Source organism: Gorilla gorilla, chromosome 16, assembly GCF_029281585.2.
Source record: "Gorilla gorilla gorilla isolate KB3781 chromosome 16, NHGRI_mGorGor1-v2.1_pri, whole genome shotgun sequence".
Taxonomy (NCBI): Eukaryota; Metazoa; Chordata; class Mammalia; order Primates; family Hominidae; genus Gorilla; species Gorilla gorilla.
The window spans coordinates 20,878,449-20,892,293 of NC_073240.2; the positions used below are offsets into that span (position 1 = coordinate 20,878,449).

Below are 13,845 nucleotides of genomic sequence, written 5' to 3' on the forward strand. Positions count from 1 at the left end.
GCAAACTTAACAGGCTACAGTGTAGGGTAAACATAACTTTTATATGCACAGGGGAACCAAAACATTTGTGTGAGTTGCTTAATGCAGTTTTTGCTTTATTGCAGTGGTCTGGATTGAAACCCACAATGTCTTTGAGATATGTCTATACCTATATTATTTATATATTATATATCTGTATACATATTCTTTTATATATCTTTATATACATATATATAGAAAGGGATAGAGAGAGAAAAGAAGATAAAAATATGCAAAATTCAGTGTTGGGAGTATCCATGAGGAAAGAGTTTCTGGTTAATGATTGTAATTTTCTTTCTTAAATATTAGGTCTTCCAGTGAGCTAAGTCATGTTTACTATATCCTTTAGATTCATGGGATTCTTGTTATTCAAATATATTTTTCATCACTATTTTGTGTAGCAAATATCTAATGATATATTTTTGCATTTTTTTTTGGTGGCTAAAGTATGTTAGAACGACTTTCCAAGTTTGAAGTTGAAGATGCTGAAAATGTTGCTTCATATGAGTAAGTCAGTTTGAAGTTTGAAAGGAGGGAGCCACTGATGGATCTCTTACCTTTAGTGAAACAGGGCTTCCGCTGAGGCAAGAAGGAAAAAGGGAAACTATGGAAAGATATCAAAATGTATGGGTGGGAGGGTACACCGTATTTACTCCAGTTGAATTCTTAGACAAGGATTATTTTGAAAAAAAAATTCCATCCATTCAGAAATAAATGTTCTTCTAGCTTGAAAATGTAAAAAGTATTCTTAGAGGAAATTAATTCCATTAAAAGTTTTTTTTTTTAAAAACAGGAATGCAGAATGCTACTTAACTCATCAATAGTGAACGTTTCTCATTTTTACTGGATATGGTGTGATTCCCAATTTTGTAGATTTTGCCTATGAGCAAATAGTATTGATAGCAAAAGCAAACACGTTTTGCTGACTAAAGACCTCTTTATGCTCATTGGGATTTTATTCTTATTTGTTTCTAATCTCACTAGAGTACTTCCTGTTGCACTGACCTGAAGGCATTTTATCATGTACTCACTGTAATGAAACAATACATTCTTAAACTGGCTTGTGTCTGAACTGCAGACATATTCAGGAGATTTTTCTTCTGCTTCTTTCTTGCCCAGTTGTATAACCATTCACCAGCTTGTGTCAATGCTGGAGAGGAAGTACTGCCATAGAGGAAGTTAACTCACCATGGTTGTAAGCTGTTGGTGTCTAAACAAAGATTGGAAACAAAGAGGGCAAATACAAATAGTTTTTCAAATTACCCTGAATTTGCCACTGAATTAAACTGTGTGTCTGCAAATTAGCTATACGTTTTCTGTAATGGAGCTGCCCAGGGCTGAAACAAAATTAGACAGATTAAGCAAGGCAAGCATTTCCTTCTTTCCCCACTCCAAACAAAATAAAGCAGGTTTTTATTTTATTTTATTTTTAAATTACAAAGTCTCATTACATAGATATAGGAGGAATTTGCAGTAGTCCCTGTGAGAAATGCTGGTGTTTCATACCAGGGGGATGATATTGGATTTATAGTAAAAGCTGGAATCAGTGCTTGGCTTTGACATCATATATTCATTCACCTGATACTCAGCAAGTCACTAACCCTCTTTAACTTTCAGATTATTCAAATGTAAACTGGCTATAATGCAATCTATGTACTGGATATTGTATTGTAAAAAATTAGTAATAAAATGAAAATAAGATGCAAAAATACTTTGAAAACTCTGTAGTTCTGTAAATAGGTTTTATTCTAAAAACTGAAAATAACGAAAGAGTTCATTAAAGGAAAATCAGAAAATACAATCAACAAATCTAACCACATATAGTCATTCTTAAACTTTGATGCATGCACTTCTAAGTTCTTTAGGCATATACTTTTTTGTTTACGGATATGAGACCATACTTATTCTTTTGTAAATAACCTTATTACTTAACGACATCATGACTATATTTTTTTGTTAATATATATTCATGTGCACATACAACATTATTTGTAACAGTTGTGTAATATTTCATGGTGTAGATGAGCTATAATTCATTTAATAGTCAGATATTGCTGAACAATTAAGTTTTTTACAAGTTTTTAACTGTTACAAAAATGAATATATTTGAGGTTAAATCTCTATATTGTTGGTTATTTGCTTGTTATAAATTCTCAGAAGTGGAAATTCTGTGTCAAAGGGAATGATTGTGACGCTATTGATACTGATATGTGCTTTAACATCAAGATGCAAAGTGTACATTTTTCCCCTCCCACACTTGACACTAGCCATCATTGATTTCTCTGATATTAGTAAATATATTTGTTTTAATGCACATTCTTTGACACACCTTCATTTATCCTTTTCTGTCTTTGGACTGAAAAGTTAAATCTATTGATCCTTTTTCTATTTTATGTAATATAAGCAATTTCTCCCAGGTTGTCTTGCTTTTCACTATATAAAAGCATTTAATCCTCATGTAATTAAATGTATCTGTTCCTTTCTTTGTGATTTTGCCTTTAATGTTATTCTCAGAAAGTCCTTCTTACCCCAAGATTTTAAATATATTCACCAAAATTTCTGTTTTGAATTTATTTTCTTCATTTAAATAAAATATCTGCCCTGAATTTACTTTGTCTTAAGGTATAAAGTGTAGAAATTTACTTTTCTCCTAAGTGACTCATAGTTTTCTCAGCATGAAAATGTCATCCCCCTATATTGTCCTTACCCTGTTTTAGTGATCTAGAGTGAGCAGGAAGACCAGAGTCACTACAGTGTTTTTCGTGCTTTACATCATGGCCACCTCCCTACCCTCAGAGTCTGTACCAGAGAAAAATGTGTCCAGTGGGAGAGATAGCACCTGCCTTCAATACAAATCCCATTTCATTAAACATGGTCTTGTTAGTGTCATGTAGCTTCCACCTTCTATTGATAAAAAATGAGTCATGTTCATAGTTAATATTTGTGCTTTTAATTCAACTTTGATATTAATATTGGAACTTTTAGTGTTTTAAGGTTTAGTATCTCATATCTTTTTCTATCTCTTTTTTTTTTTTTTTTTGAGCCGGAGTCTCGCTCTGTCACCAGGCTGGAGTGCAGTGACACCACTCAGCTCACTGCAACCTCCGCCTCCCAGGTTCAAGCGATTCTCCTGCCTCAGCCTCCTGAGTAGCTGGGACTACAGTCACGCACCACCACGCCCAGCTAATTTTTTGTATTTTTAGTAGAGATGGAGTTTCACCATGTTGGCCAGGATGGTCTCGATCTCTTGACCTCATGATCCGCCCACCTTGGCCACCCAAAGTGCTGGGATTACAGGCGTGAGCCACCGCGCCTGGCTTCTATCTCTTTATTTTTGAATTGTCATTTAAATTTAGTTTTTGTCTCTCGTGTATAGCATGTAATGCCTTTAATTTCAAAGTTATCTGAGAGTATTTCTCAATATGCAATATGAGAGTAATATGTTTGTATTTATGATTTCTGGTATGTTTGGTTTTATTTATCATCTTTTTCTTTATTAAAAATACTTTGATATTTTCTTTGTAAATTTGTCTATATTTTGCTATTAATTGATTTGTTTTTATCCCTTGCAATTTTATTGATATGCAAGTCAGAAGCCCATTTCTAGTCTATCAATGTTTATATTTAAATGCTTAGAAAACATAATTATACAATTTTTTCCATCAATATCGAGATGTACCTGTGAAAGATAAGAAATGCAACCTGCCTTTACTTCTATCTTCTTCCACACCTTGAATCCTAGTGTAAGAATGCCTAAAAATTCAAATCAATACTATTATTCATGATTTTATATTATTTATCTTTACTTTTAGAATCATTTATTTACATTTTCACCTGCTACTTTTTTTATTATTATACTTTAAGTTCTAGGGTACATGTGCACAATGTGCAGGTTTGTTACATATTTATGCATGTGCCATGTTGGTGTGCTGTACCCATTAATTCGTCATTTACATTAGGTGTATCTCCTAATGCTATACCTCCCCAATCCCCCCACCCCATGACAGGCCCCGTTGTGTGATGTTCCCCTTCCTGTGTCCAAGGGTTCTCATTGTTCAATTCCCACCTATGAGTGAGAACATGCAGTGTTTGGTTTTCTGACCTTGCGATAGTTTGCTGAGAATGATGGTTTCCAGCTTCATCCATGTCCCTACAAAAGACATGAACTCATCCTTTTTTATGGCTGCATATGTGCCACATTTTCTTAATCCAGTCTATCATTGTTGGACATTTGGGTTGGTTCCAAGTCTTTGCTATTGTGAATAGTGCCGCAATAAACATACATGTGCATGTGTCCTTATAGCAGCATGATTTATAATCCTTTGGGTATATACCCAGTAATGGGATGGCTGGGTCAAATGGTATTTCTAGTTTTAGATCCTTGAGGAATCACCACACTGTCTTCCACAATGGTTGAACTTGTTTACAGTCCCACCAACAGTGTAAAAGTGTTCAATTTCTCCACATCCTCTCCAGCACCTGTTGTTTCTTGACTTTTTAATGATCACCATTCTAACTGGTGTGAGATGGTATGTCATTGTGGTTTTGATTTGCATTTCTCTGATGGCCAGTGATGGTGAGCATTTTTTCATGTGTCTGTTGGCTGCATAAATGTCTTCTTTTGAGAAGTGTCTGTTCATATCCTTCTCCTGCTTTTTGATGGGGTTGTTTGTTTTTTTTCTTGTAAATTTGTTTGAGTTCTTTGTAGATTCTGGATATTAGCCCTTTGTCAGATGAGTAGATTGCAAAAATTTTCTCCCATTTTGTAGGTTGCCTGTCCACTCTGATGGTAGTTTCTTTTGCTGTGCAGAAGCTCTTTAGTTTAATTAGATCCTGTTTGTCAATTTTGGCTTTTGTTGCCATTGCTTTTGTTCACCTGCTACATTTTTATGCTACATTAACAATTATTATTTAGACTTACCTAATTTTGAGTTTATATTATTTACCATCTTTTCTCTGTAAGTCATCTTCCTTATTTCTGTGTTCTTCATTTTGATTCATTGCTTAGCTGACTCAAGCACTTTGAGTAATTATTTTTAGGAAAGGTACATGGAGGCTATGCTTCGTGTTGCTTCATGTTGGAGTGTCTGTCTGTTGCTCCCGAGTGTGAACAGTACTTTTCCTGGATATGGATTTACTGAGTCATAGTTATTTCCCTGCAAACTCTGCACATAACTGCTTGAAGCTGCATTTACATAGTACACTTTTTTTAACCAAAAAAGTCTCAATTGTGTATTTACTTGGTATAGTTTCAGGGAACACTGAAACAGATTAAGGGGCTAAAGCCACCCAAGCCACTTCTTCATGCCTTCGTAATCTGTCAGACTTGGTTCTGTATGGTGACATTGTCAAGTGAGTTCAGATTTATGACATTTCCTTGATACCTGGAGATCCAGTAGACTGTGTGGGATCAGAGGTTCTTGTAGTAAAGGCATGGCAACTTGAGGAGAGAATTCACCTCTTTTGGCCAATTGATCCTCCATCTACATCAGCCTTAACTCTCCAAGCCTTGGCAGAGGTGGTGGGTCCAGGTGGAGAGGGGAAGATTAGACGGATTGGGGATTTCCTTTATCTCAGGTTAACCTAACATCATTCATCAAAGGCCAATTTTGTTTTTTTTAACTTTTATTTTAGGTTTGGAGGTACACGTGGGGTTTGTTATGTAGGTAAACTTGTGTCAGGGAGGTTTTTTTTTTTAACATATTATTTCATCATCCAGGTATTAAACTCAGTACTCAAATAGTTATCTTTTCTGCTCCTCTCTCTCCTCCTACCCTCCCCACTTAAGTAGACCCCAGTGTCTATTTCCTTCTTTGTGTTCATAAGTCCTTATGATTTAGCTACCACTGATAGGTGAGAACGTTCAGTATTTGGTTTTCTGTTTCTGCACTAGTTTGCTAAGGATAAGAGCCTCCAGATCCATCCATGTTCCCACAAAATACATGATCTCATTCTTTTTTTATGGCTGCATAGTATTCCATGGTATATATGTACCACATTTTCTTTATCCAGTCTGTCATTGATGGGTACCTAGGTTGATTCCATGTCTTTGCTGTTGTAAATAGTGCTGCAGTGAACATTCATATGCATGTATCTTCATAGTAGAATGATTTATATTCCTCTGGGTATCTACTCAGTAATGGGATTGCTCAGTCAAATAGTTCTGCTTTTAGCTCTTCAAGGTATTGCTATACTGCTTTTTACAGTGGTTGAACTAATTTACACTCCCACCAACAATGTATAAGTGTTCCCTTTTCTCTGCAACCTTGCCTGCATCTGTTATTTTTTGACTTTTTAGTAATAGCCATTCTGACTGGTGTGAAATGGTATCTCATTGTGGTTTTGATTTGCATTTCTCTAATCTGTGATATTGAGCTTTTCTTTGTATGCTTGTTGGCCACATGCATGTCTTCTTTTGAGAAATGTCTGTTCATGTCAAAGGCCAATTGTCAGTGCCCCAGTTCTGCTCAGTATCTGCCATCTTTGTTCTCCAGTCTTAGGCACAGGCTGTGAGCATTGTCTTAGGATTCATGGCTCTTGGGGTGGAATTTGAGTCCTGTGTTGGAGGCTTCAGTATGACAGAAACTTCCTGAAGACTTCTCCTACTGAAGCCTCATGTGTTGGAGGCTTCTCCTCCTGAAGAGCCTCCAACACAGGAGGCTTCAGTAGGACAGAAAAAATTGTTCCTCATCAGCTACCTTGTCTCCAGCCATAAGGTAAAATGAGGCATTATTGGAGGCTCTATCAAACAGGTTCTCCTTCCTTTGATTAATGGAAGGAGCCCAGTCTTTCGGGTGTTTGTCCTTTGAAGTATATCTTACTAAAATGTCTTACCTCTGAAGTTCATTTGCAACCTCATATGCGACTCTTGCTAATGTGTATCTGTTCACTAGGTGTCTAGTTTGAGGAGATGACAAGAGCATCATTTACTCTCCCTATGCTCATTCCTGAAACACCTTATTTTATTGCAGTGGAAACTGAGATCTGGCCAAAGTTTGATGATTTGCCCAGGCTGGCATTAAAATACAGTTCTCTTCTACCAACCTTTTCTGTCTTCATGCTATACTCCTTGAGTTGATGACCACAAGTTTAAGTTTAGTATTGCCATAAAGTTGGGGTTGGGGCTTTGCATGCAATGGAAATGTTACTAAACATCCAAAGTTTACTGTCTTCTGGATAGCATAGTAAACAAGTAAAATACTCATGGAGCAGGAAGAATAAAATTTTAGCTATTAGTAAAAAGCATTTTGTTATACAACTTCTGAATAATTTTCTTTTAAAATTATATTTATAAAGGCCTTTGTTTTTTGGTTAAATTTACAATATAAGAAGAAATCTGGTTAATTTTATTTTTACTTCTTTTTGCAGCAGCAAGATTAAGAAAATTGTGCATTCAATTGTATCATCCTTTGCATTTGGGTATGTGAGACATAGAAAACACCATGTATTAAATATATCTGAGATTTGGCTGGGTGCAGTGGCTCACGCCTGTAATCCCAGCACTCTGGGAGGCTGAGGCAGGCAGATCACATGAAGTCAGAAGTTCAAGACCAGCCTGGGTAACATGGTGAAACCCCATCTCTACTAAAAATACAAAAATTAGCCAAGCATAATGGCAGGTGCCTGTAATCCCAGCTACTCAGGAGGCTGAGGCAGAAGAATCGCTTGAACCGAGGAGGCATAGGTTGCAGTGAGCTTAAATTGCACCATTGCACTGCAGCCTTGGCAACACAGCAAGACTCCATGTAAAAAAAAAAAAGAAAAAAAAATATATGAGTCTCATATGCATCTATACATACATATATATATGAGACTTAATACTTCAATGAGAAACACTGAAATCAAATAACAAAAAAGCATTTCCACTGTCCATCAGTTGCTAAGTAGCCATGTGCCCCATCTAATGTAATCTAATTTATCATGGAATTTTGGTTTAAGCTGGACATTAAGAATTGCAAATAAATGGCTTTTGCCTAAAATTAATAGTAACATATTAATATTGTTTTTCTTCCATCTGCAAAAGTAACGTTAATGAAAATCAAATGTTAAAATTCTATAATTATTAGTAAAGTGTTTTATTAAGTACCTTATACGTCTGGAATTACTCTTTAATTCTGGAAACAATTTACTTAGACTCTTCTCTACATAAGAGTAAGATTTCATACTATGATATAGATTTATGCAATATAATTGTTTCCTTTTGAATTAATAATATTTGAATTTGAGCTGCAAATTTTTAAAAAAGTACTTCAAAGACTAATTCATCTTCATGGATTAGGCATATAGTCTAATCAATTTATGGAGAATGTATTTAGAATATGTAACAGCAAGTGGCAGGAGGTACTTTAGAGTTCAAGACTCATGTGCCCATCACTATGCTAGAAGCACCCATAAATATGGAATCATGGACTTGTTGAAAATGTCACTGATGAAAAATCTTGGTCTTTTAAGAGCTTATGTTACTCACGCTTTCATTTGGTTTTTATTAATTAATTCTTTAGAATTATCCAGATTAATGAGGGTTTATTTTTTATGAGAAATTGGTATAAACTTCTTAGGAAATTCTCAAATTTTTAGAAGAGTTTGCAAACAGACACAGGTGATTTTAATTCAGTTTTACTTTTCTGTCTTGAGGTGTTGGTCTGATGTGTCTACTGTAAAAGGGCATGATAATATCTTGTGAAGTGGTTTGGTGAGAATTTTGTTTATTAAGAACTGCTTCTATTGGGTGAAAACAGTGATTTTTCTGATATTCTAAGGCATTACAGTTTTTCTGCCACTGGGCAACTTAATACTAAATAATAACATTTTGGTACCCGATCAGTGGCCTAAATATAGTATAGCTATAAGGACAAACGCCCCTTTATCTTTGCATTTATTTATTTATTTATTTATTTTAGAATATTTGGAGTTTTCCTGGTCTTACTGGATGTCACTCTCCTCCTTGCCGACCTAATTTTCACTGACAGCAAACTTTATATTCCTTTGGAGTATCATTCTATTTCTCTAGCTATTGGCTTATTTTTTCTCATGGATGTTCTTCTTCGAGTATTTGTAGAAGGGTAAGTTTGATTATTTTTATAATGCATTAAGCTATTTTGTACTTTTATAAGAAGCACTTTGGGAGGCTGAGGTGGGAGGATCCCAAGGTCAGGAGTTCAAGACAATCCTGGCCAACATGGTGAAACCCCGTCTCTATTAAAAATACAAAAATTAGCTGGGCGTGGTGGTGGTTGCCTGTAATCCCAGCTGCTTGAGAGGCTGAGGCAGGAGAATTGTTTGAACCTGGGAGGCAGAAGTTGCACTGAGCTGAGATCACGCCATTGCACTCTAGCCTGGGTGACAGGGCGAGACTCCATCTCAAAAAAAAAAAAAAAGAAGCATTTTAAAATAATTAACAGGAGCATTCACCACAAACTGACTTAAGAGCCTTTGGGCCTTATGAGAACATTGGTGGTAGTCTGGCAGTACTCCCCATGGCCTGTGTTTGAGGTGGCCATGGATTGATGCTCCTCTGCCTTTGGACAGGGGTGGAAAGAGTGGGAGGGACTGCATCTTGTGGTCTGAGTGACAGCTCAGCCGTAGCACAATAAAACACTAGGTAGACTTTTAAAGTTTTTGATCTAGGCCCTGATTCCCAGACAGCACCTTTGGATCCACCTGGAGGCTAGGACAACTTGCCATCCTGAAGGGAAGGACACAGGCCTGGCTGTTTTTACCATGTGATGACTGTAGAGCCCCAGGGCCTTCAGCAAACTTCTGCAATAGCTAAGGAGTGGTTACAGCAGGTCTTGGGCAAGACCCAGTGCTGTGCTGGCCTCAGGTCTGACCCAATGCAGTCACAGTATTGGTGGCCACAGGGGTGCTTGTGTCACTCAACCCCAAGCTTTAGGTGCCTCAGAACAGAGAGAGAGAGACTCTTTGTTTGGGAGAAAGTAAGGGAAGAAAACAAGAGTCTCCTTTTGGTAATGCAGAGAATTATCCTGGATCTTGTCCAAGACCATTAAGGCAGTTCCACTATGAGTCTGCAAGAACCACAGAGTTTAGGAGGCTTGGGGTGCCCCCTAGAGCAGATAGAGCTTAGATCACAATATCCAAGTTCTTTCAAATATCTGGAAAGCCTTCCCAAGAAAGATGGGTACAAACAAGCCCTGACAGTGAAAACTACAATAAATACAGTGAAAACTACAATAAATACAGTGAAAACTACAATAAATACCGAACTCTTCAATGCCCAGACACCAAAGAACATCTGCTAGCATCAACACTATCCAGGAAAACATGACCTCACCAAATGAACTAAATAAGACACCAGGGGCCAATCCTGTAGAAACAGATATATGTGACCTTTTAGACAAAGAAATCAAAATAGCTGTGTTGAGGGAACTCAAAGAAATTCAAGATAAGACAGAGAAGGAATTCATAATTCTATTAGATAAGTTTAACAAAGAAATTGAAATAATTTAAAAGAATCAAGCGGAAATTCTGGAGCCAAAAAATGTAATTGGCACACCAAAGAATGCATTAGAGTCTTTTAATAGCAGAATTGATAAACCAGAAGAAAGAATTAATGAGCTTGAAGACAGGCTATTTCAAAATACATAGAGGAGACAAAGGAAAGAATAAAAAACAATGACGCATGCCTACAGGATCTAGAAAATAGCCTCAAAAGGACAAATCTAAGTGGTATTGGCCTTAAAGAGGAGGTGGGGAGTGTAGAAAGTTTATTCAAAGGGATAGTAACAGAACGTCCCAAACCTACAGAAAGCTTTCAATATCCAAGTACAAGACAGTTATAAAACACCGAGCAGATGTAACTCAAACAAGACTACCTCAAGGAATTTAATAATCACAGTCCCAAAGATCAAGGATAAAGAAAGGATCTTAAAAGCAGCAAGAGAAAAGAAACCAATAATATACGATGGAGCTACAATATATCTGGCAGCAGACTCTTTAGTAGAAACGTTTCAGGCCAGGAGAGAGTGGCATGACATATTGAAAGTGCTGAAGGAAAAAAACATTTACCCTAGAACAGTGTATCCAGTGAAAATATCCTTCAAAGTGAAGGGGAAATAAAGACTTTTCCACACAAAAGCTGAGGGATTTTGTCAACACCAGACCTGTCCTAGAAGAAATGCTAAAGGGAGTATTTCAATCAGAAAGATAAGGACATTAATGAGCAATAAGTAACAACCTGAAGGTATAAAACTCACTGGTAATAGTAGGTATACAGAAAAATGCAGAATGTTATAACATTGTAACTATGATGTATAAACTACTCTTATTCTAAGTAGAGAGACTAAACTATGAGCCAATCAAAAATATTAACTACAACTTTTCAAGACATAGATGGTATAATAAGATATAAATAGAAATAACAAAAAGTTAAATAATAGCGAGACAAATTTAAGTTGTAGGGTTTTTATTAGTTTCCTTTTTACTTATTTGTTTATGAAAACTGTTATAAGATTAAAATAATGGATTATAAGATAGTATTTACAAGCCTCATGGTAACCTCAAACCAAAAAACATAACAATGGATACATGAAAAATAAAAAACAAGAAACTAAATCATATCACCAGAGAAAATTACCTTCACTAATGGAAGACAGGAAGGAAAGAAGGAAGAGAAGACCCCAAAACAACCAGAAAACAAATAACAAAATAGCAGGAGTGAGTCCTTACTTATCAATAATAACATTGAGTGTCAGCAGACTAAACTTTTCAATCAAAAGACAGAGTGGATGAATGGATGAAAGAACAAGACACATCCAGGTGTGGTGGTTCACGCCTGTAATCCCAGCAGTTTGGGAGGCCAAGGCAGGCAGATAATGAGGTCAAGAGCTAGAGACCATCCTGGCAAACATGGTGAAACCCTGTCTCTACTAAAAATACAAAAATTAGCAGGGTGTGGTGATGCGCACCTGTAGTCCCAGCTACTCAGGAGGCTGAGGCAGGAGAATCACTTGAACCCGGGAGGCAGAGGTTGCAGTGAGCTGAGATGGTGCCACTGCACTCCAGCCTGGTGACAGAGCAAGACTCCATCTCAAAAATAAATAAATAAATAAATAAAATAAAAAGATCCATTGATCTGTTGCCTACAGGAAATACTCTTCTCCCATAAAGACACATGTAGGCTGGAAGTGGTGGCTCACTTCTATAATCCCAGCACTTTGGGAGGCAGAGGCGGGTGGTTTACTGGAGGTCAGGAGTTCAAGACCAGCCTGGCCAATATGGTGAAACCCCGTCGGTACTAAAAATACAAAAATTAGCTGGGTGTGGTGCTGGGCACCTGTAATTTCAGCTACTCATGAGGCCGAGGCAGGAGAATCACTTGAACCTGGGAGGCAGAGGTTGCAGTGAGCTGAGATCACACCACTGCACTCCAGCCTGGGTGACAGAGTGAGACTCAGTCTCAAAAAAAATAAAAATAAAAATAAAACAAACAAATGAAAAAACCCAAAAACCAAAACCAAAACCAAAAACATGCTAATATATCTGATAAATATTGATGCAAAAAGCCTCAACAAGATACTAGAAAACTGAATTCAACAATATATGGGAAAGATCATTCATCATGACAAGTGGGATGTGTCTCTGGGATGCAAGGATGGTTCAACATTTGCAAATCAATCAATGCGATACATTATATCCACACAATAAAGGATAAAAACCATAAGATCATTTCAGTTGATGCCAAAAATGCATTTGATAAAATTCAACATCCCTTCATAGTAAACACCCTAAAAAAACTGGGTATAGAAATAAAACTCCTAAACATAATAAAAACCATATATGACAGACCCACAGTCAGTACCGTACTGAATGGGGAAAAAATGAAAAGCTTTTCTCTGTGATCTAGAACACAATGAGGATGCCCACTTTTACCACTGTTGTTCAACATAGTACCGGAAGTCCTAGCTAGAGCCATTATAGAAGAGAAAGAAAGGGAATAAAAAAAGAAATCCAAATTGGGATGGAAGAAGTAAAATTATCCTTGTGTTTGCAGATGATACATTTTATTTGGAAAATACTAAAGACTCCACAAAGAAAACTATTAGAACTGATAAATTCAGTAAAGTTGCAGGATACAAAATCAATATACAAAAATCAGTAGCATTTCTATATGTCAACTGTGAACCATTTGGAAAGGACATTTAAAAAGTGGTCCTATATGCAATAGCCACAAATAAAATTAAATACCTAGAAATTAACCTAACCAAAGAAGTGTAAGATCTTTATAATGAAAATGATAAAACACTGATGAAAGAAATCGAAGAGGACACCAAGAAATGGAAAGAGATTCCATTTCATGGATTGGGAGAATCAATATTGTTAAAATGTCCATACTATCCAAAGCAATTTACAGATTCAATGCACTCCTTGTCAAAATATCAATGACATTCTTCACAGAAATAGAAGAAACAATCTTAAAATTTATATGGAGCCACAGAAGACCCAGAATAGCCAAAACTATTCTAAGCAAAAAGAACAAAGCTGGAGGAATCACATTACCTGACTTCAAATTATACTACAGAACTATATAACCACAACACCATGGCACTGGCATAAAAACAGACACATAGACCACTGGAACAGAATAGAGAACCCAGAAACAAATCCACACACACTTACAGTGAACTCATTTTTAATAAATGTGCCAAGAACATACATTGAACAAAAGACGTCTCTTCAACAAACGGTTCTGGGAAAACTGGATATACACATACAGAAGAATGCACCTAGACCCCTACCTCTCACCGTATACAAAAATCAAATCAACATGGATTAAAGACTTAAATCTAAGACCTCAATGAAACTACTATA

At 36.4% G+C, this 13,845-nt stretch overlaps 1 protein-coding gene across 1 annotated transcript in view; it reads left to right on the forward strand.

The window, feature by feature from the left end:
• Positions 1-13,845, forward strand: part of LOC129523572 (phosphatidylinositol 3,4,5-trisphosphate 3-phosphatase TPTE2-like) — an 80,071-nt gene that overhangs the window by 14,192 nt on the left and 52,034 nt on the right. The window contains 3 exon segments of the mRNA XM_055364155.2: positions 466-525; positions 7,387-7,437; positions 8,919-9,080. Coding sequence (XP_055220130.2) covers positions 466-525; positions 7,387-7,437; positions 8,919-9,080 — 273 coding nt within the window.